General features: G+C 37.8%; 2 protein-coding genes and 1 non-coding gene across 4 annotated transcripts in view; 2 read left to right on the forward strand and 1 right to left on the reverse strand.

Annotated features, from left to right (window-relative positions):
- Window positions 1–447: 447 nt before the first annotated feature.
- trnas-cga (transfer RNA serine (anticodon CGA)) lies at window positions 448–529 on the forward strand. The gene has a single exon. It is a non-coding gene; the product is annotated as a tRNA-Ser (tRNA).
- On the forward strand, window positions 461–4,080 carry LOC107706629 (SOSS complex subunit B2). Its single transcript, XM_074560055.1, is given in 8 exon segments — window positions 461–507; window positions 814–876; window positions 920–952; window positions 1,602–1,740; window positions 1,840–1,911; window positions 2,621–2,708; window positions 2,784–2,850; window positions 3,867–4,080. Coding segments are annotated over 7 exon segments (651 nt in total). The 5' UTR covers window positions 461–507; window positions 814–815; the 3' UTR covers window positions 4,058–4,080.
- A 2,257-nt stretch (window positions 4,081–6,337) lies between these two features.
- usp40 (ubiquitin specific peptidase 40) overlaps window positions 6,338–20,442 on the reverse strand; it is a 17,994-nt gene continuing 3,889 nt past the window's right edge. The window contains exons 6-31 of one of the 2 annotated variants that reach the window (XM_016510469.1): window positions 19,697–19,840; window positions 19,273–19,401; window positions 19,028–19,156; window positions 18,643–18,750; window positions 17,905–18,220; window positions 17,616–17,697; window positions 17,364–17,535; window positions 17,063–17,147; window positions 16,191–16,261; window positions 15,365–15,726; window positions 13,396–13,552; window positions 12,988–13,048; window positions 12,631–12,684; window positions 12,255–12,343; window positions 12,077–12,163; window positions 11,957–11,993; window positions 11,802–11,866; window positions 11,623–11,697; window positions 11,438–11,546; window positions 11,235–11,314; window positions 8,567–8,685; window positions 8,390–8,455; window positions 8,059–8,269; window positions 7,877–7,972; window positions 7,550–7,644; window positions 6,338–7,007 (exon numbers count right to left, since the gene is read on the reverse strand). In XM_016510469.1, coding sequence (XP_016365955.1) covers window positions 6,893–7,007; window positions 7,550–7,644; window positions 7,877–7,972; window positions 8,059–8,269; window positions 8,390–8,455; window positions 8,567–8,685; window positions 11,235–11,314; window positions 11,438–11,546; window positions 11,623–11,697; window positions 11,802–11,866; window positions 11,957–11,993; window positions 12,077–12,163; window positions 12,255–12,343; window positions 12,631–12,684; window positions 12,988–13,048; window positions 13,396–13,552; window positions 15,365–15,726; window positions 16,191–16,261; window positions 17,063–17,147; window positions 17,364–17,535; window positions 17,616–17,697; window positions 17,905–18,220; window positions 18,643–18,750; window positions 19,028–19,156; window positions 19,273–19,401; window positions 19,697–19,840 — 3,114 coding nt within the window. In that variant the 3' untranslated portion in view covers window positions 6,338–6,892. Of the gene's footprint in view, window positions 7,008–7,549; window positions 7,645–7,876; window positions 7,973–8,058; window positions 8,270–8,389; window positions 8,456–8,566; window positions 8,686–11,234; window positions 11,315–11,437; window positions 11,547–11,622; window positions 11,698–11,801; window positions 11,867–11,956; window positions 11,994–12,076; window positions 12,164–12,254; window positions 12,344–12,630; window positions 12,685–12,987; window positions 13,049–13,395; window positions 13,553–15,364; window positions 15,727–16,190; window positions 16,262–17,062; window positions 17,148–17,363; window positions 17,536–17,615; window positions 17,698–17,904; window positions 18,221–18,642; window positions 18,751–19,027; window positions 19,157–19,272; window positions 19,402–19,696; window positions 19,841–20,442 lie in introns of those variants that run through there. The other variant, XR_001636171.1, reaches the window with a different exon arrangement.

Raw genomic sequence — 20,442 nt, forward strand, 5'->3', positions numbered from 1 at the left:
CGTGAAGAGTGGTTAAATCAAATGCACGCCCTTCCATGACAAACTCCTTAGGCACTAGCGCCACCTGGCGTTATGATGACTCAAGTAAAACAGAAGAAAACCAAACAAGCGATGTAAAAGCTTATACGAGACCCAACTTTATAACTGAAGCATCTTTCGGAATATTTTATTTATCTAATCCATCGAATAAAATGCTTTATGTCTTCCAAATACTTTATTTGGTCCTGTTAGTTTAACATTATTTGAATTGAAGTTATGTCGAGTGGCATTCTAAATACGAGTACGAATAGAGTTTTACCTCTAAAAGAGTTTCACCTTTTACATTTTCTTTATTTAATTCATAACCCTAACCCTAACCCTAAAACAAGACATTTGCTTGCTCACTAAAATTGCATTTTAGTATAATGATCAATAGATGGAGCTGTTTTCACACGAATGTATCAAGCAGTCACGGTGGCCGAGAGGTTAAGGCGTTGGACTCGAAATCCAATGGGGTTTCCCCGCACAGGTTCGAATCCTGTTCGTGACGATATTTTAGTTTTGACAAACTACGAATATTACTTTATGTAAGCGTAAAACACACCAAACGTTCGAATAAGCTGTTGCATGAACATGTTTAATCGCTTTCATTCTTACAAGAAAATGAACATATTCGCCTGTTTCCCAGTTTAATATACTATTATGGGTGAGTTGTTCTATTACGCGTGAGAAAATCTAGCCTATATAGCTGCCTGGCACAATCAAATGAAACAAGGTGGTCTGAGGTGGCCGACGGTCTCAGTTGGGAGCCAATCTGAATTGAATTGTCTTTTCGAATGGCAAACGCATCAAACGAAAATGTGTGTCTGATTAAAGACCTTAAACCTGGATTAAAGGGGTCATATGATGCTTTTTTAAAGATCATTATTTTGAAAAAAATATATAAATTTGGTTTTTATCGTCCTGGAAACTGGTAAGTCAAACTTGTGTGAGAAACACAAATGAACGCGGCCTACACGATTGCTTGCTATCCTCATTTTTTAAAACGAGTTTGTTCACAAACAGTTTGAAGCATTTATAACGATAAATATAAACTTACAAACCTTAACGCCTGTGTTGTTCGTAGCTGAAACAAAAAAGATAAGCCAGGAGTAGCGAATCCATGAAGGAAGCGTTTTTTTTTTAGTTGGACCTTTACTGTGAATCGGTTGAACTGGTTCACAAATCCGTCCCGTTCTAAACAAATCGTTCACGAATCGGATTGAATCGGCCAGTGAGATTCTCCTGCGGTTCAACTCACTGACAGAGAATACACCGAAATGGCTCACTTCATTTCTTTCAATATTTGCTGATATTTTGCGAAGTGAATTAGTGAATGTGTAAACTATTTCAGAGACAGCTATTTGTTTTTTATATGTAAATGTTTTTAGTAGGCTATGTTTTATGTAAAGGCAAAATTGCTTTGTTGAAACGTTGCGTGGGGTGACTTAATTACGTCCAAGGTAATCACTGAATCTTTTTTTTAATGAACCGACTCTTGAACTGAAAAACCGATTCACTGAAGTTCGATATCTAATTCCCCGAGCGTGTTTTATTTTTGTTTCTTTAACTAAATGTTTCAGGTCGAGTGTCTAAGACAAAGGATGGACATGAAGTGCGTTCATGTAAAGTAGCTGACAGGACCGGAAGTGTTACAATATCAGTGTGGGACGAAGTGGGCAGCCTGATACAAACAGGAGACATCATCCGACTCAATCGAGGGTGACGGTTTATTATTGATGATATTTTTAATCCTGATAATTGTATTCATTTTTTTTATTTGTTCTTTATTATCTTGTTGGTGTAAATATTTGATTTCAGATATGCATCTCTCTTCAAAGGCTGTCTTACACTGTATATTGGAAGAACGGGGGACCTTCAGAAGATCGGAGAGTAAGGCCCAATCCCAATTCTACCCCTTAGCCCTTCCCATTTCCCCTACCCCTCCGTTTCGCGCGTTCACGTGAAGGGGTAGGGGTGTCTCGATTCTCTTTTGGTTGGAGGGGTAGGGGTAGGGGAAGGGCCAGATAGCCCTTCAAACGAAGATTTTTCGGGACCACACTTCAAACGAAGAGGTATGAATTATCTCAGCGTAAACCGGCTTCAGCAGCAACATGGCTGCCCGAGCGAACAAAAAGACACATAAATGTAAGCATTTTTGGCATTAATAAAGATTTTAACGAAACGTAATCATTTGTTTTATGTTGCATTCAATCATGAGTTCATATTACGGTCATGTTACTCAAAGAAATGTTTGCAAAAAAAATCGCTAATATTTGCTAACTAACACAGTAAGCAACGCAGTAATATAGAAAGGTAATTAAAAGCTCTAATGCACACCAGTATAGGTGTGTGTATTGTAGAAGCTAGACGACGTAAGATGACGTGTGACGGCATAGTAGTGGTGTCCCAATTCTTAGGGGAATATTTTCACCCCTAACCCTTGACACTCTGTTTCAAGGGACAAGGGAAAGGGGTAGGCGGAGGGGAAGGGGAAGGGGTATAAAATAGAATTGGGATTGGGCCCAAGTCTTCACAGCTGACTGAACGTAAGCTCTTTGACACCGAAACAATAACCAGCACTTTCTTGCATCTATCGAAGGTTCTGTATGATTTTCTCAGAAGTGCCAAATTTCAGTGAGCCCAACCCAGAGGTGCTGGCAAAAATCAACCAAATCAACAACACCCAGGTGAGTGCAAAAATACTGCTCAGAGGGCATGAACAGTATGAGCACATAATGAGTGTCTATTTAATCTCTTAACAGGTAAAAACAGAAGCTCATGGCAGCACTCCTAGTATACCGACTCCTGGGCCACCTGCAGGACCTACAGGTTGAATCTTTAGAAAATTGAATGGTTGTTTGACAAATTTGCAAATGATCATGTTTAATTGAACGCTTCTGTTGCTATCCCATAATCCAGTGGTTCCCCGCCAGGGGGCCTCAGCATACTTCTCTCTCTCTCTTGATCGATAATTAATTCAAATAAATGCTATAATTCATTCAAATAAAGGTGATCTTACTGCACTATTTTATCTCGAAGTCTGATTTGAAGCGGGCAGAATGCTAGAGCTAACAAAATGACGAAAATAACTGTCATTTTTACCCTTCCAGTCAAATATTGCGCTGCAAACATCATTAACAGCTTTAACTTGTGAATGCTGGCAAATGACCAAGGTATAAGTGGGATAATACACGGCTAGCTGTGCATTAAACGATTTTGGTGTATTCACACCTGTCTTGTTTGGTTCGATTGAATCGAACTCAAGTTCGTTTCCCCTCTTGGTGCGGATCTTTTGGGCAGGTGTGAATACAGCAATCGCATTCTGGTGCGGACCAAACTACCGTACCGAGACCCAGCTGAAGAGGTGGTCCCGCTCCGCTTCCAAACGAACTCTGGTGCGGTTGAATGGATGAACCAATGAATGGATGACCTCAAGCACACGTGTTGTTTTGTTTACAATTGCTGGTTCACTTGCAAAAAGAGCAGTGTGAAAGTGAACCGCACCAAACAAAAAAAAAAAAATCAACATTGTATTTGGTCCGGACCAAAGCAAGTGAACTAGCAGACTTTCCTGGTGTGAATACACCCTTTAAATACACTTTGCCGAGGGTGGTTCTTGGCCTCCACGTTGTGCATTAAAATCATTTGATGCACAGCTAGCCGTGCATTATCCCTTACTTATACCACCTCTGAGCAGCATTAAGCAATCTGTGTAAATCTAAATGCCTCTTCAGAAGCATTTCTGTGCCACCTTTGCAGGTGTAAATTTGTCATCAGATTGTCTTAATGGGTGGTTCTTGGCCAGAATAAGCTGTAATATGGACCATCCTTTTCGCCTCTCACAGCAAACAGCTCTGCTGTGTTTTCCCCTTCTCCTGTCCCCTGAGAGTCCTCCTATGGTGCAGGTGGACGTCATTTGAATCGCAGTCATTGGAACAGTGTTAGTGCTTCTCCAGTTCCAGGTGGAGAACAGGGCTCAAAACCCACGGTCACCATCACCAATGGACGGGATCCTCGCCGAACCCTGAAGAGATGAGAGCATATTTGTAACTACTTTTGTTTGTCACCCTACTTGATGGGTTATTTAATTATATTAACCTTTTCTAGATTGAGATTTTGCAGAATAAAGTATAAATAAAAAGTCACTTAAAATCATTATGCTTGTCATATTGATTCTTTTTTTTTGAGTCTAACGAAACCATTTATCACAAAGTGATGTGCACTCAATGTACAGTCATGGCCAAAAGTTTTGGCAGTGACAAATTTTGTGTTTTGCAAAGTTTGCTGCTTCAGTATTTGTAGATTATTTTTCCGCATGTTTCCATGGTATACTGAAAAACAATGATAAGCATATAAGTTTTAAAGGCTTTTAGTATGACAGTGATTAACGACTAGTAATGACTAGTACTCATTCACACTTTCACATGTGCTGCTGATATGATTAGTCAATTAATGTTAGCTGGTCATTTTGTGTCAGGATCAAAAACAGTGAAATTAGTTTTTTTGTGAAAAGTTCATTTTTTGGCCAATGAAGCTTTTAGCACTTATTTAAAATGCATCTGATCACTCTACACCTGGCATCCTCAAATCTGGCCCACGAGATCCACTTTCCTGCAGAGTTTAGCTCTAACCCTAATCAAACACACATGAGCATGCTAATCAATGTCTTCAGGATCATTAGAAAATCATTAGAAAATCACAGGTAAGTAAGTTTGTCAGGGTTGGAGCTAAACTCTGCAGCACATTGGCCCAGTCTACACAATAATCTAGAAACAATGTGAATGAACACCACAACGGCTTAAGCAGCAAACTTCGCAAAATACAAAATTTGTGTCACTGCCAAAACTTTTGGCCATGACTGTATATTAAACTGAGGTGAGAATGACCTCTGGAGTTGGGAAGGTGTAGCTGCATATTTTAAATTAAGGCCCTAAAAACTGAGTTAAAAATAAAATTTGCAAAAATATTGAATACATCTCTAGAAGTGTTTATGCCAGCTACTGTTGTTTTTCATTATGCAGGGTTTTTAAAGTGGTCTACTGGTTAGTAATGTTTGGTTTGGGCTTCTTTCATTATCATTATTTCTTTATTTAGTCTAGCCGCTAATGCTTTAAAGTTTGCCAACTTGTAATGTATCAATGCAAAAGTGCAGTGGTGTATAAAATACCTGAAAGCCATACTCAAGTAAAAGTACAGATATCTTACCTGACGTGATGAAGTCCGGTTAGACCAACACTGGCTTTAGGGCGCCTGCGCTTTTAGAGTGGTTCTTTCACTGCATGATTCAGTCTATTAATATGCATTAAGAGTGATCACATAATTCAAGATAAGGAGGCAGAAAATGTATATATTTATATCAATTCATATAGTTAATTAATAAATCATTAGCTCATCCATGAACATGATTTCTGCCCGAGTCCCGTCGGATTGCATCGGCTGTGGGGATGAAGAAGACAACTCCCATGATTCCACACTCAGTCACAGCGTCATCAAACTACGCCTTTGTCGATTTGTTTATTTTGAATACGCGCCCTCTAGCGGCAAAAATTACATATTGTGCCTTTAACTACTCATGCAATTCATTCATAAACAAAACGGTTGCTAACAATACTCTTTTGCTTTTGTGCTTAACCATTTCACTTCCAATCAGTGTCTCTATTTTCTCCTTAACAGAGAATAAAAACAGCAAGAAAACAAATGTGGATATCCATCCCTGATTTGCATGTCTCTGATTCAGAAGAGTATTTTCTTTTATCTGTTTGTGCAATTACACTAACAGTATAATTCACAGTATTATAGCCTTGTTGGATTCTCATTAAAAAGGGTGTAGAGGGCTAAAGGTTTTTTTGGTTATAGAACAGCATTTCTTTCTCTCTGCACTGTTTCAGCACACACAGCTGATTTCCTGCAGTGGGAGAGGATGTAAAGGTGGCAGAGAACTACTAACATAAGAAAATAGTTTTTTAATCATATTTGACAATGACTGATGTGAAAATATATATTTTTTTAAATCAAAATTCTGTCATCATTCACTCATCTTCATGTGGAACAAAAAAAAAAAATTTACACACCAAAAAATATCCATATGACCAGTGATCAATAATCCAAGTTCTTGAAAGCTATGTGAGAAACAGACCAAAACATAAATATTTACTGATAGTTCAGTGTTTTCACCTAGACCTAAAAATGGTGCATCACATTCAGTCACTAAAAACATTGTACAGTTAATGAGAAGCATTGATGACTTTTGTACTGGACAAACAGAAATATTATGACTGAATAACAGCCTAAATTACAGTCTGAGATCATATGGGGGTGAGTTTATAATCACAGAATTTTATTTTTGAGTGAATTAAAACATTATAAATGATAAAGAACTGCACATACAGTAATTAAGGATATCGGAGTAAAACATCTTCCATACAGTATTGTGATGATTTTGTTGAAAAAAGAAAAAAATGATGACGACAGTTGTAACATGTCATACAATTACCATCAAACCCCTCCTTGTGGAAAAAAATGCAGACTCAGAAGTGAGGCAGGATGAATCCATTGGCATAGGCTGAAACTGATCTCTTAAGTCTTGTAGGGTACAAATATTTGCTCCAGGAATGAATTGCATATAAAAGGGCAAAGAAAGTGTGCAAGCTTCAAGAAATCTCAGTGATTGAAAATGATATTTCCACTTAAAATTAAATCATGGATCAGCATCCCGTGCCCAAAGAATCATATTTTTCACAGGCTGGGTTTCCTGGTCAGCACTTTCACATTGTCTTCGGTTTGGCTTCCTTGCTGTGTCTCTCCCATGGCACCTTAGTGAAGGTTTTGAGGACCAACAGGCAGCTCTAAAGTGGCTGTTTCGCTGGGTGGGTTACCTGAACACTCCCACATTGATTGATAAGGCCACCTCTGGTTTCCGGTTTTTAGTTGGGCCCGACTTCTTGGACCCAATATCTTGTGAATAGTCTCCAGTGGCAGGACGCCCCCTAATGGACAAAATAAATCATGTACAAAAAATGGGGTTAGTAAGACTTTTTAATGTTTTTGAAAAAAAAAAATCTTAAGCTCACCAAGACTGCATTTATTTGATGAAAAATACATACAAAGTATGTAAGAAAATACATATTATTACCATTTAAAATAACTGTTTTCTATTTTAATATATTTAAAAACGTAATTTATTCCTGTGAAGGGAAAGCTGAATTTTCAGCAGTCTTCAGTGTCACACGATCCTTCAGAAATTATTCTAAAATGTATATGCATGAATTATTCAATATCATTACTTTTATCAATGTTGAAAATAGTGGTGCCACCTTTTGTGGAAAGCTTGATACTTTTTTGTCAGGCAGTTCAAAAAGTAGAACAGCATAAATATACTAAATAAAAATGTATATATTACTGACAACGACCAAATGTTGCAGCATTTCTTTTTTACTACATATTTAATCAAATGAAATCAGCAAACACTGACAACCCTATATCTTGTAATACTGGAGAGTGGCAATAAAAACAAAACAAAAGGATGCACCTTGTGTTGTGATTCGCTGCCTCCTCCCTGAGTCTCTGCTGACCAATCTCATCTTCCAGAATGGTGAATTCTTTATTATTGTCTATTAGCAGATTCTACACACATGCAAATACAAAACCAAAAAAGTGAGCGCGTAAGGCATTGCTGAAACCCCCCAGCAATGTGGCGAATGTGATATTGCACTGTTAAATTACTTTAAAGCAATTAAAGTTATAATAACACAAAAGAGGGTACAAACATTTGGGAACGGCTTATCTATTTGCCTAGAATTTCAAACATAGTTTCTACAGCTTCCCAACAGTATTTAAACAAGATTTTTAAATTTACCTTGACACCTATAATATCTCCATCTTTCAGGTAGAAGGGAGCAGCCTGGAGACTCTCAGCTTTCCTCTTCTTCTTTCTTTTTGAGACCTGTTGAGTCTGGGATTATTCAGAAGTTATTATTCAAGTATACTCAACTCTCGCCTAAAATATACGGTATTCCCATTTTCACTCTCTTTTCTCACCCAGTTGGAAATGGGCATCCAGGTGTGTTTGTCAGGCAGGTGTTTAGCCAGGAGCAGGTTGTCAGGAGTGAGACCGTACCTGGAGGCCAGAGTAGCGTACAGGCCCCTGGGGGTGCCGTCCCGCCCTGCGTCCCACAAAAACTCCTCAGAAGGATAATACGCCTTCTCTCCTGGCACCCCCATCTGAACCCTCAGCAATAAATCCTTCAGGCTGCACAGATAAAGAGAAAATAATGATTGGTGTTTTTTTTCGAACTGCAAAACACAGTTTCAATCTTCCATGGATTCGATCAATCGCCTCTTTATCTGTATTGCTGTCAGAAAGTCTCACCCCAGGTCCTCCTCGTTCATCAGCCTCTGAACACACACCTCCGCCCCATTCCCCAGCTTCAGCTTCCTACAGGAAAAGAAGTCTGACTTCAACCCTATATACAATGAAAAGTTTCACATGCTTTTTCCACCATCAAAGCACCATTCATGAGCATGAAGGAAATCCAAAGCTATCAACCTGAGTGTCTGCTGGTTTCCTCTGAGTATCCTGGACAGTTTCTTGCCCTCTAGCAGCCATACACGCAGAAACGCAGGACTGGGCACACACACATCCTGAAGTGCCGGCAGAGTCATCATCTACAAGAACACAAATGTGGCTCTTCTCAAGGGATGGTGGGTGCAGTGGTTATACTGATCTGATACAGCAGTGCTCATTTTACTTGCAATGTTACACTGCAGCCAAAAGCTTACACTACTGTTCAAAAGTGTTTTTTTTTTTTGAAAGAGGTCTCTTATGGTCACCAAGGTCATTTGTTTGAACAAAAATAGTAATTTTGTGATTATTACAATTTTAAAGAAAATGTCTGCTTTCAATTTATTCTTGTGATGCAAAGCTGAATTTTCAGCATCATTACTCCAGTCTTCAGTCACATGATCCTTCAGAAATCATTATAATATGCTGATTTGGTGCTTTCTTACTGTTATCAATGTTGAAAACAGTTGTGCTGAATAGAAAATAAAAAAATATAGAAATCCTTGCTAAATAAAAGCATTTTTTCCCCAATATATAAATAAATAAATCACACTGACCTCAAACCTTTGAATGGTAGTGTACAGTGCTTCTTTCTTCACTAGCTTCTCTACCTTTTCTTTCAATTATTTAATTATTAAATGAGTGATGGGAGATAAGTGTACTCATAAAAGGTGAAGTGTGTAAATTTTTTGATGTTAAAATAGTTTCTCTTATTCCAGTTTAATGTGTAGAGTGCCGTCAAATGATTAATCACGATTAATCGCATCCAAAATAAAAGTTTTTGTTTACATAATATATGTTTTCGGTATGGTTCGTTATGTGCTATGTTTAGGCAAAAACTATACTGTCAAATAAAAAAAAAGAAAATACGAATAATCTATCTAACTACAAGCAACAGCACAAATAAATACAATAGAGTAAAGATACAAATAAAATAAACTGTGATTTTCAGGTTTTTTAGGTAGGTCTAACATTAGTTTAAAGGGACAGAAATTTATAGTACAGTACGTTCAGCCGGCTATGTCTGCTATAGGATACTTACCAAGACGGGCATTTTGACATAATTTTTGTGTGAATTTGTCCATTTAAACACAATACTTAAGACAAAGCTTAATATCTGCGCGCGTTCTGAGGCGTGGGTTTGCACACTTCGGATGAGCGCACGCACAAATCTTCTCACTGACTGCGCGCGCGAGCTCGCATCCTCTGGCTCTTAAATGTTTAAACTGGCAAAGCTTAAACGAGTTTAGCTTAAACACAGATATCAACGTGTGCTGTTCAGGTCTCAACACTATCAGCACCCGGGTGATGACGCAGCACCCGGGTGATGATATTCCAGCATACGGCATTCGCACTGAACAAGAGTGAATGGTTTGGTTTGTCCACGTTTTTTTTTTTTCATCGCTGATGTTGTAATGTATTGGTAAGCCAGAATGCGCATCCATCAACAGAAACATATATTAGCCTAACCCTGTTTGTTTTACGTGTTATTTATAGCAAACCATATTACAGATGCGTTGTCAGATTTAAGTTGAACCGCGGTCCTAGCGCGGGCCGAACCGTGTGTGGAGAACTGTACGGTTCGATTTTTTTCCGCAAACTGTTCCACCCCTAATATGTACATAATAAATATACACAGTACACACACATATACTATGTAAACAAAAACTTTTATTTTGGATGCGATTAATCGTTTGACAGCACTAAATATGCCATTTCGTAGGCTGCCTTTCCGAGTAAACTAAAAGTATAGGGAAACGAACCAAACAGAAAGCACCACACATATTAAGTAGACAAGTACAGTAGTGCTGTCAAACGATTAATCGCGAGTAATCGCGATTAATCGCATCCAAATTAAAAGTTTTTGTTTACATGATATGTATGTGTGCTGTGAATATTTATTATGTATATATAAATACACACACATGCATGTATATATTTCAGAAAAATAGGTTATGTTTACATATTAAATATATTTATTTATAATATGAATATAAATATAGACATGTAAATACATGTAAATACTTTCAACATATATACTGTATGTGTGTGTATTTATATATACATAAATATACACAGAACACACACATTATGCAAACAACAACTTTTATTTTGTATATGCGATTAATCGCAATTAATCTTTGACAGCACTAAAGTACAGTTTTGGCAGCTTTTCTTGACGCATATAGATATTAGAATAAACTGTTCTTTAAAAAAAAATAATAATAATTCGAAACATGTACATGTAGAAACTGTCCAACAGATTTAGCTATTTTTGCCTTAAAACATTAAATAAAAACAGATAAGTGATACATTTGGATTCAGGAATCATCTGACCATTTATCAAAGAAATTAAAAGTCAGTAAATAACAAATACAATATAGATAGATTTTTTAAAAAGACGGTTCTAGTGCAAACGCTGTAAACTTTGTACACTTTGATGCCGTTGTTTGTATATTTTGTGTCATCTAGTGTTATAGTACAAACATACACAATGGTGATTATCAAAACCAAATTATCACACAAAATCAGGACCTGTGCTGTTAGGATTATGTGGGGAAAGTGTTGGGAAACATTTCTGCAATTACACACTTCACCTTTAAGTTATCATTATCAGTTGAAATCATTAACGCTGTGAGTAGTGATTGCCAACCTGAGTCTTGAGATCCTCAAGTGAAGCCTCCTCTGATATCTCCACATGACCAATGAATCTCATCTCTGATCCAGACCCCTCTGAAACACCAGGACACACACATATAAACAAGCACAAACCAGAGATATTGCCCAAGCAGTCATGATCTGACAGAAACAACATGAATCTCACTTGGTTTTTAGAAAATGTGCTAAAAGTCGAACCTGTGGTGAGCCCCTCAATGCTCAGGGACTCTTCTGTGTGATTCAGCTCTGGAACGCTGGAGCTGTCAATCGCGTCTATGTACATCTTCACAGACAGTTTGAGGTAACCCTGAAATTGAGATAAGATGAAAGAAAGCTGTTTGAAAAGTTTCTACATAAGAAATCATCCAAAACTGAAAACGAACCTTTGGAGGCAGTCGCCCCTCCACCAGCACCAGTGTGTCCCCATGAATGACCTTTGCTTCTTTCAGAGATGCATTCTGGGAGACGAGAGCAAATAGGAGTCAAATATTTTAAATCATAGCAAACTGAGAAAGAGATTAGTGGATTAGTATTAATTTTTAGAGATTATTATGTAAGATACCTCATCCATAAGTGGCTCTCCAATTTCCTCACACCAGTCCACTCTCCTTAAGTGCCACGACTCACCTAGAGAGAGAAACAGGTTTCATTAATAAATCTGAGAAAGCTAGACGAGTTAAATGTGCCATTAAAAAGCAAACATTTGAACGATTTTACCGTCAAGTTTCGCCATCTGCAACATTTCCGTAAGGCACTGGAATAAGAGGAACAAGCATTTTTAAACACTTTTTTTTTTTTAGAACAGCTACAATTTCATACAAAATCCAGAGAGTTCACCTCTTTGACGGTTAGAGACTCCTCTACAATAATCTCTAGCTCCTGACCAACTGAGGGCGCTAGACCAACACTGAAGTACAAGAACAACTGCATAGAGAAAAGATATTTTCTCATTACAGAAAAGTTGTGATATGCATTCTGCATCACATTCACACATGCGCAAATTGTATGAACACACCTGTGTTGCTGTTGGCACTGGTCCGGGACACAGGTAGAGTGAAGTCATCAACCTGATGCCTGCATCCCGAACACTCAAATGCTCATGCACTAGAACACACAGAAACAGTTTAGCATGTAAACCTTTAGAGCAGGGCTGCCCAAACTCGGTCCTGGAGGGCCGGTGTCCTGCAGAGTTTAGCTCCAACTTGCCTCAACACACCTGCCTTTAAGTTTCTAGTATGCCTAGTAAGAGCTTGATTAGCTGGTTCAGGTGTGTTTAATTGGGGTTGGAGCTAAACTCTTCAGGACACCTGCCCTCCAGGACCGAGTTTGGGCAGCCCTGCTTTAGAGGGATCACATTAGCAGTGATGCTGATGACTGTTTTGAGAAGATACCTGGAGGTAAATGTTTTCCAGTTCTATCCATTTGCCTCAGACAACATTCAACACCTAAACACAGAATAAAAAAAAAAAAAGATACTGATCTGAACACAAAGGGAGACAAAAGCTCTTCCCTGATGCACATAGACTAATTTCTGCTCGTCGATTTTAAAATATCACAAAATTGAAAAGCTTTTTTTCTAGGCAATGCTGATACAGAGAAAAGCATCAACAGAAAACTTATAAGAAGTTTAAACAGAACAACGTATCAATAAAAAAAGGCTATGAGAAGTACTATTGAGCTTTTCCTTGTTAATGAGCATTATTGTCTATTACTAGATATTATTGAGTATTATTATATAGTGTTATTACCACTGAGCTCATCCTGTAAGCGTAGTTCCTCAAGAGCTTTTTCCTTCACCTCCGCCAGCAGCTGCAAGAGAGCAAATCAAGACTACAATCTGAACTGTGTACAACACAGTATTATTGTCAACTAAAATAAAGTAATAAAATTCATTTTCGTGAACTGACACAAAACTGAAATAAAATAAATATTAGAGGTACTAAAATTACTAAAACTGAAACTGAATTAAAAATAAATTAAGACTAAATATAAATGTAAAAACAAAAAACTAATAAAAATGACAAAAGCACATAAATTATTAAAACTTAATTATTAAATTATTATTACAAAATTATTAATGATTATAATAGTATATAAATAATTCCAAAATAACACAGTGTGAGTCTGTGTGTGTACATGCATGTTTTCATTTTTACCATGTTCCCTGAAGCTGAGACTTTACTCCTTTTCTTCCCGTGCTCCTCCTCCTCCTCTTCCTCCTTCATTCCACTCTGTGGGCAAAACTCCACCTGCAGCCAGCGGCAGTCTGAGGGCGTTGTCACAGTAACCACGTCACCGCTGAGGCTGAAGATACTGTGGAAAATCATGGTCCTTCCTTATTATATCATGTATACAGTATGTATTTTATTCTCTAGTATCTGTGTTGTGTTACTTTTAAAAGTATCACAGTATTGCATTAATATGTCATCACAATATCAATGTCATAACTTTTATTAATGTAATTACATAAGACAAGTTAAGCCATTTTTAAACAGACACCTGATGTCAAAATATGTCAATTAGACTGTATAAATTGCATTAACTGTACATTAACTGACAGTCACCACTGATAAGCTACTACTAAATATATTGTAGAAATTTTCTGTAAAGTTGCTTTGCAACGATTTGTATTGTGAAAAGCACTATACAAATAAACTTGAATTCAATTAAATTGTATTAATAATAATAATAATAAAACCACAAAAGAAAAAAAATCACTAGAAAAATTTCTGAATACCTTTTTTATATATTTTGCTCTTTATTTTATTACTGACTGTTCACTTTCAGTTAAATGTTTATTTCAAGGAAAATTATTGTTTTGTTTCGTTCATTTTCCAAACATTTCCATTTTTGTTCATTTTTGGGTGAACTAACCCTTTAAACTTAAAAAAAAGACCACTCTCTTGTGTATGCGCATACGACAGTTAGCGGAAGCTAGAGACTAGGGTTTATAAAGTTTTAAATACGGATATTTTTCTTACAAAAATTCATCAATTCACTTCAGAAGGCCTTTATTAACCCTTTCTAGGATCACTTTCTATGATGGATGGACGCACTTTTTTTGGGCTTCAAAATCTTGACCCCCATTCACTGACATTATAAAGCTTGGAAGAGCCAGGACATTTTTTTAATATAACTCCAATTGTATTCGTCTGAAAGAAGAAAGTCATATATACCTAGGATGGCTTGAGGCTGATTATATCATGGGGTAGTTTTCATTTTTAGGTGAACTATCCCTTTAAATAGTTAAAAGAAGTGTGTTTAATATAAATGTTTGCTGTGTTAAAGGGATAGTTCACCCAAAAATTCTGTCATTAATTACTCACCCTCATGTCGTTTCAAACCCGTAAGACCTTCGTTCATCTTCGGAACACAAATTAAGATATTTTTGATGGAATCTGAGAGCTCTCTGACCCTGCATAGACAGCAACGCAACTGAAATGTTCCCAAGTCCAGAAACGTAACAAAGGAGATCTGTAAAATAATCCATGTGACATCAGTGGTTCATCCGCAATTATACGAAGCTATGAGAATACTTTTTGTGTGCAAAAGAAAAAAAAAAATTACGACTTTATTCAACAATTCGTCTCCTCCGCATCACCCTGGTGCCATTTTGGAGAGTATCAGTTGGACGTAAACAACATATGCTGTTCTGTGTCAGCTGCGTCACGCCGGATCTGTTTCCTACGTTGTTGTGATTTGATCTGAACGAAAACAGCGTATCCGCAGCTGACACAGAACAGCATACACCGTTTACGTCCAGCGGATACTCTTCAAAATGGCGTTACAGGGTGACGCGGAGCAGACGAATTGTTTTTTTTTTTCTTTTGCGCACAAAAAGTATTCTCGTAGCTTCGTATAATTGCGGATGAACCACTGATGTCACATGGATTATTTTACCGATCTCCTTGCTACGTTTCAAAGACTTGGGAACATTTCAGTTGTATTGCTGTCTATGCAGGGTCAGACAGCTCTCAGATTCCATCAAAAATATCTTAATTTGTGTTCCGAAGATGAACGAAGGTCGGGTTTGAAACGACATGAGGGTGAGTAATTAATGACAGACTTTTTGGGTGAGCTAACCCTTTAAATAATGGTATCGAGTCATGAAACTGCTGCTTTTACCTGCTGTCTAGTTCCTCTGGCTGCAGTAGCAGTAGAGCGTCCCCGTCCTTCAGAGACAGCTCTCTCAGTGTCCTCAGCATGTCTCGAGGTGGGAAAACCCTCCACCCACTCGCCCCGCCCCCATTGGCCCCTGGACGGCTCTGCTCCTGGCACAGAAAGGCCTCTTGAGGCCCTAGAGCCTCGAGCACTGTACCCAGAGTGGCCCCACCAGCAAAGCCCTTCATGGAACGCACCAGACCAGATCCATCAGTGTCTTCGACCCCTGACCCATCCCCACATCCCAGTTCCTCCACAGAGGGACGCAACACAGTGAGCAAAACAGGCTCCCATTCCATGCCAGTTTTCACCGCCACACCACTGACCTGAAAGAAAGAGAGGGAAAAGGAAAACATCAATTTGGGTTTAACGATTTTAAATTGCAATCCACATACACCTCTTTTCCACCAACGAGGTGCTGATTTCAAAGCCGGTGCCTGATCTGGCTTGTTACATACACAGAAGAAATGGCAGTTTTGAGCCAGAAAAATTGACTTTACCGTTATGCTCTGGAAAAAAAGTGCTAAATTAAATGACTTTGGATGTCTGAATGTTCTCAAAACTAGGAGTAGGATTTATAAACCAAGATCGTGAGGCACTGTGTTTATTTGTGGGCAAGTTACGTAGCATCACAGTCAGTTACATCAGTATCCAACTTATGTCAGTGGAAACGTGGACCAGTTATGAGAGGTTCACAGATGCGTCAAATGAGCACAAGCAGAGCACCGACTACAACACTTTGATAGAAAAGGTATATTATAATTTTTTCACAGATGAAGTAGATGCCCACCTCTCTTCCATTCCACACAAAGAGATCAGAGCCATTAGACACACCCGCACTATACAGGGATATCTGGTCATCTGAAACAACACGAGAGACATAATTATCCAGAATCAATAATCATTACTATAATAATACATTACTGCTGAAAAGTTTAGCATCAGTAAGATTTTATAATGTTTTTTATTTTTAAAGTCTCGTGTTCACCAAGGCATTTTAATCTAAAACACAACATTTATGAAATGTTTAAAATAAGTGTTTTCTATTTGAATATATTTTAAAACGTAATTTATTCTAGTGATGGCAAAGCTGAATTTTCATCAGCCATTTCTACAGTCTTCAATGTCACATGATCCTTCAGAAATCATTCTAATTGATGATTTGCTGCTTTCTTATTATTTTCAATGTAAAAAATAGTTGTTCTGCTTCATATTTTTGTGATGCTTTTTTTTTTCAGAATTTGTTTTATTGAATGGAAAGTTCAAAAGATCAGCATTTATTTGAAGTAGATGATATGATATTATATGATATATGATATGATATATGAGAGATATGATATATGAGAGATATGACATGATATGATATATGATATGATATGATATATGATATGACACTGTCTCTTTTGGTCAATTTAAAGGGGTCATATGATGCGATTTCAAGTTTTCCTTTCTCTTTGGAGTGTTACAAGCTGATTGTGCATAGATAAGATCCCTGAAGTTGCAAAGACTAAAGTCTCAAAACCAAAGAGATATTCTTTAATAAATATTAATAGTCTTTGAAATAATAATAAAAAAACGATCTTACTGACCCCAAACATCTGAGTCAAGAGTATCTGAGAGGGCTTTACAAAAAGTGCAAAAGTATAAATGATGTGTGTTCACCTGTCAGTGTGTCATACAAATGTAACCCAGCTGGCACATTCATAGCCAATGTCAATGCCATGTCTCCTTCCCAAAGATCTTGCATCTATGAAACCAAGGTCAAAGGTCAGAGAAAACTCAACATATTCTGTCAGAACTAATCTAAATCATCTCCATTAAAACTGTTTTTGCTCATGTAGCCAAAAAGGACCATCCACTATCACTGAAAATGAATGATATTAGGTCGTACTGTTACTGAAAAATTGCAGTATGTGTGAGCACAGCTAAGGAAGGAGGACTAGAAATAGATTAGTGATGTCACCTGGTAGATGGCCAAACGCAGGTCTCCCACAGTCTTTCTGCGGTCAAAGGTGACTGTGATGATGGAGTCTTCGTCTGGAGATACGGGGTGCAGGGCTCCGTTTTGCCAGTGGTAATGAGGGGCCAAATGCAGCCGCACTTCAACGCTGTTGCTGCTGGCATCAAACTCAGCTCTACAAGAGACAGATGACTTAAACATTGCATAAAATACCAAATGCTGAGCGTGTGAGTGTTTGAGTGTATATAAAGCCACCTTCTCTGCTGAAGTCTTGCATTCTCCTCTTGTACCGTCTCCACCAGGTGAGGAGGCACTTCATACGCAGGGTTTCCTATGGCTGTTTAAAAAGATACACAAAAATAGCCTTTTGCATAATCACGTTTCAGTATTTAAATCACATATGCACACACAGAGTCCAAAATGAACACTTGCCAAGCACTAAAAGCAATAAAATTAGCTTTCGTTTCACATGTGGTAAAAAATGGCCATTGACAGGTGTGACAAAGAGTTAAAGCTGGACCCTGTGCACATACACACAACATACCCTCTGGAGGTCTTTTCATAGTTGTCTTCCTGTAAAAGAGCATGTAGGCACTCTCTTTTCCCTGAAACTGCTTCTCTATGTCCGTCTCCGAAATGGCCGTCACAGTGGAGTCATTCAGGTTAAACCAATGACATCCATCAGGGCCTTCAGTGTCTCCTGCTGTTTCCAGCTCTGTGTTGTCTGGACTGTTATTGGCTGAAGCTGAACTGACTGGCTCTGTTGGACTGGGTTCTGTTGTTGCAGGACCAGCAGCTTTCAGAGCTACACGGGTTCCATTGGAGACCAGCATAAACACTTCAGGGTGGTTCTGAAGAAACTGAAGGATGACAAAATGGTCGGTATGAATACTTTCCTTCAGTTACACTATTCTAGCTTTTCAACTATAAAGTAAAATTCTATATTGCAGCACTGCTAATATTATTGGCCTGTATGATAAATTACTTCAGTAAGATTTGTTAAAATGTTTTTTGAAAGTCTCTTATGGTTAGCAAGGCTACATTTATTTGATCAAAAATACAGTAATATTATGAAATACGAATAGACAGTTAAAAAAAAAAACATTTGTTTGAAATATAAATATTACTGCTACTTTTGATCAATTTAATGCATGCTTGCTGAATAAAGTTTTAAAAACTTCATTTAAAAAATAAATAAATAACCTCCTTGGCCCCAAACTTTTGAACATTAGTCTATTACTGTATCTTTGTGAAGAATAGTATACAACGTCAGAACCCCAACCTTGCTGATGGTGCCATACTGTTTTTTATATTTTTTGCTCCATGGCGTGCCCGTTTTATTCATCAGCTTTTGGCCCAGCTGGTCTACAAGCACACATTTTGACTCCTCCTGACAAAAAACAAGTGAAAATCAGCATATGAAATTTTATGCCCACAAAATTTAAGAAATATTGATTACAGTTGTCCTGCCTTTCAAAACATAGAATACGCTCATAATTTCCCTTTATTGTGCTGTGAAGTGAATAAAATGACATTTTCTTCATTCAGATGGAATTTCATCCTTCTATACATTAAATAACTGCTACAAATCCAAAAGTGTTAATAATATTTAAAACATCTACTTACGGTCTTGCATAGCTGTAGAGCTTTATGGTGTAATGGCGTACCTGAGCCAGAATGACTGTAAGAACAGAGAGTGGATCCTCTGTGTCAACAGAATTTTCACTCTCTTTCTTTCTTTCTCCAACTTTGTCCTCTTGTCTCTGGGTTTTCGCCTTCACTTTTACCTCTTCCTCCTGAGAAATTTTTTTTTTTAAATCACATCACATAGAGTGGTTACTTGTCACTTTTGGATTGGACTGGTTAATATCGTACCATACATAGAGACTGCAATAAAAAACAAAAGACTGACCGGTGCCTCCCAGTGGCCGAGCTGATCGATGTCTTTGATGTAGACATGATAATGACCTCCATAACAGCCTCCTTTATGTATGATGACAGAGAAGAGCTCGTACGAAGACTCTGAGTCCGGCCAATTGTTCTGTTAGAAACACAGCATTTGTTAATCCCTTGCTTTGAAATGGAGTTGCTGTGGTCATTATAGCTCTCTATCTAGACCTGTGCTTCTAGTTTACTAGTGATGAAAACGTTAGTCTCTGCTTGAAATAATCTAACAGCTGCTAACAGGATGGTAACTCTGAGCTTGCAGTGCATTCTACAATACATGACCAGATATCATACACTGTTCAGTGCAGAATCTCCATCAATAACACAGACTTATCTTACTTGGCTGGAGAGCTTGGAAAATGTATTTGGGTGTGATTCGGCTCTGGTACCTGCTCACAAAATGGTCTGAGGTTGAATGTAAGAGGAAAAACGTAGCGCCCGGTCTCTTTGTAGCGCTCACACTTGGCAAAGTCAAAGTTGAACCTCAACAAAGAAATGGTCAGGAATGGTGGAAGTTTTCTCAGTTTAGCAGACTGCAACAAAAGACAAAATTAAGCAGGTTTATAACCAACTACAGTGGTTCCCTTTCATGGGAACTTCGAACTGCGTCCTCTAGGGGTCGCTATGGGGAACGCCTCGTCGTGACCCGTGTCTCTGAATGTGTATCTAGAATAATCATTTAGTGCCATTCACGTTAATAGGGATCATATTACCGGTACATGTGGAATCAAATTTCCCTGATCTATAAAACTGTATCTATAGAATCCTGAAAAACTGCATCATGGATTTCATAAAAATATTAAGCACAACTGTTTCAACAGTGATAAAACAAAATGTCAACGCAGGGGCGTAGCCATCATTTCAGAAGCGAGGGGGACAGAAATGTTTTATATATATATATATATATAAAACATTACAATATAACATTTCTGTAATCTATATAACCTACCAGTCAACAGTTTTTGAACAGTATGATTTTTAATGTTTTATAAAGAAGTCTCTTCTGCTCACCAAGCCCTGCATTTATTTGATCCAAAGTAAGTCAAAAGCAGTAATGTTGTGAAATATTTTTACAATTTAAAATAACTGCTTTCTATTTGAATATATTTTAAAATGATTTCTGTGATCAAAGCTG

This window comes from Sinocyclocheilus rhinocerous, unplaced genomic scaffold (assembly GCF_001515625.1).
Source record: "Sinocyclocheilus rhinocerous isolate Xijiao unplaced genomic scaffold, SAMN03320098_v1.1 scaffold1285, whole genome shotgun sequence".
Taxonomy (NCBI): Eukaryota; Metazoa; Chordata; class Actinopteri; order Cypriniformes; family Cyprinidae; genus Sinocyclocheilus; species Sinocyclocheilus rhinocerous.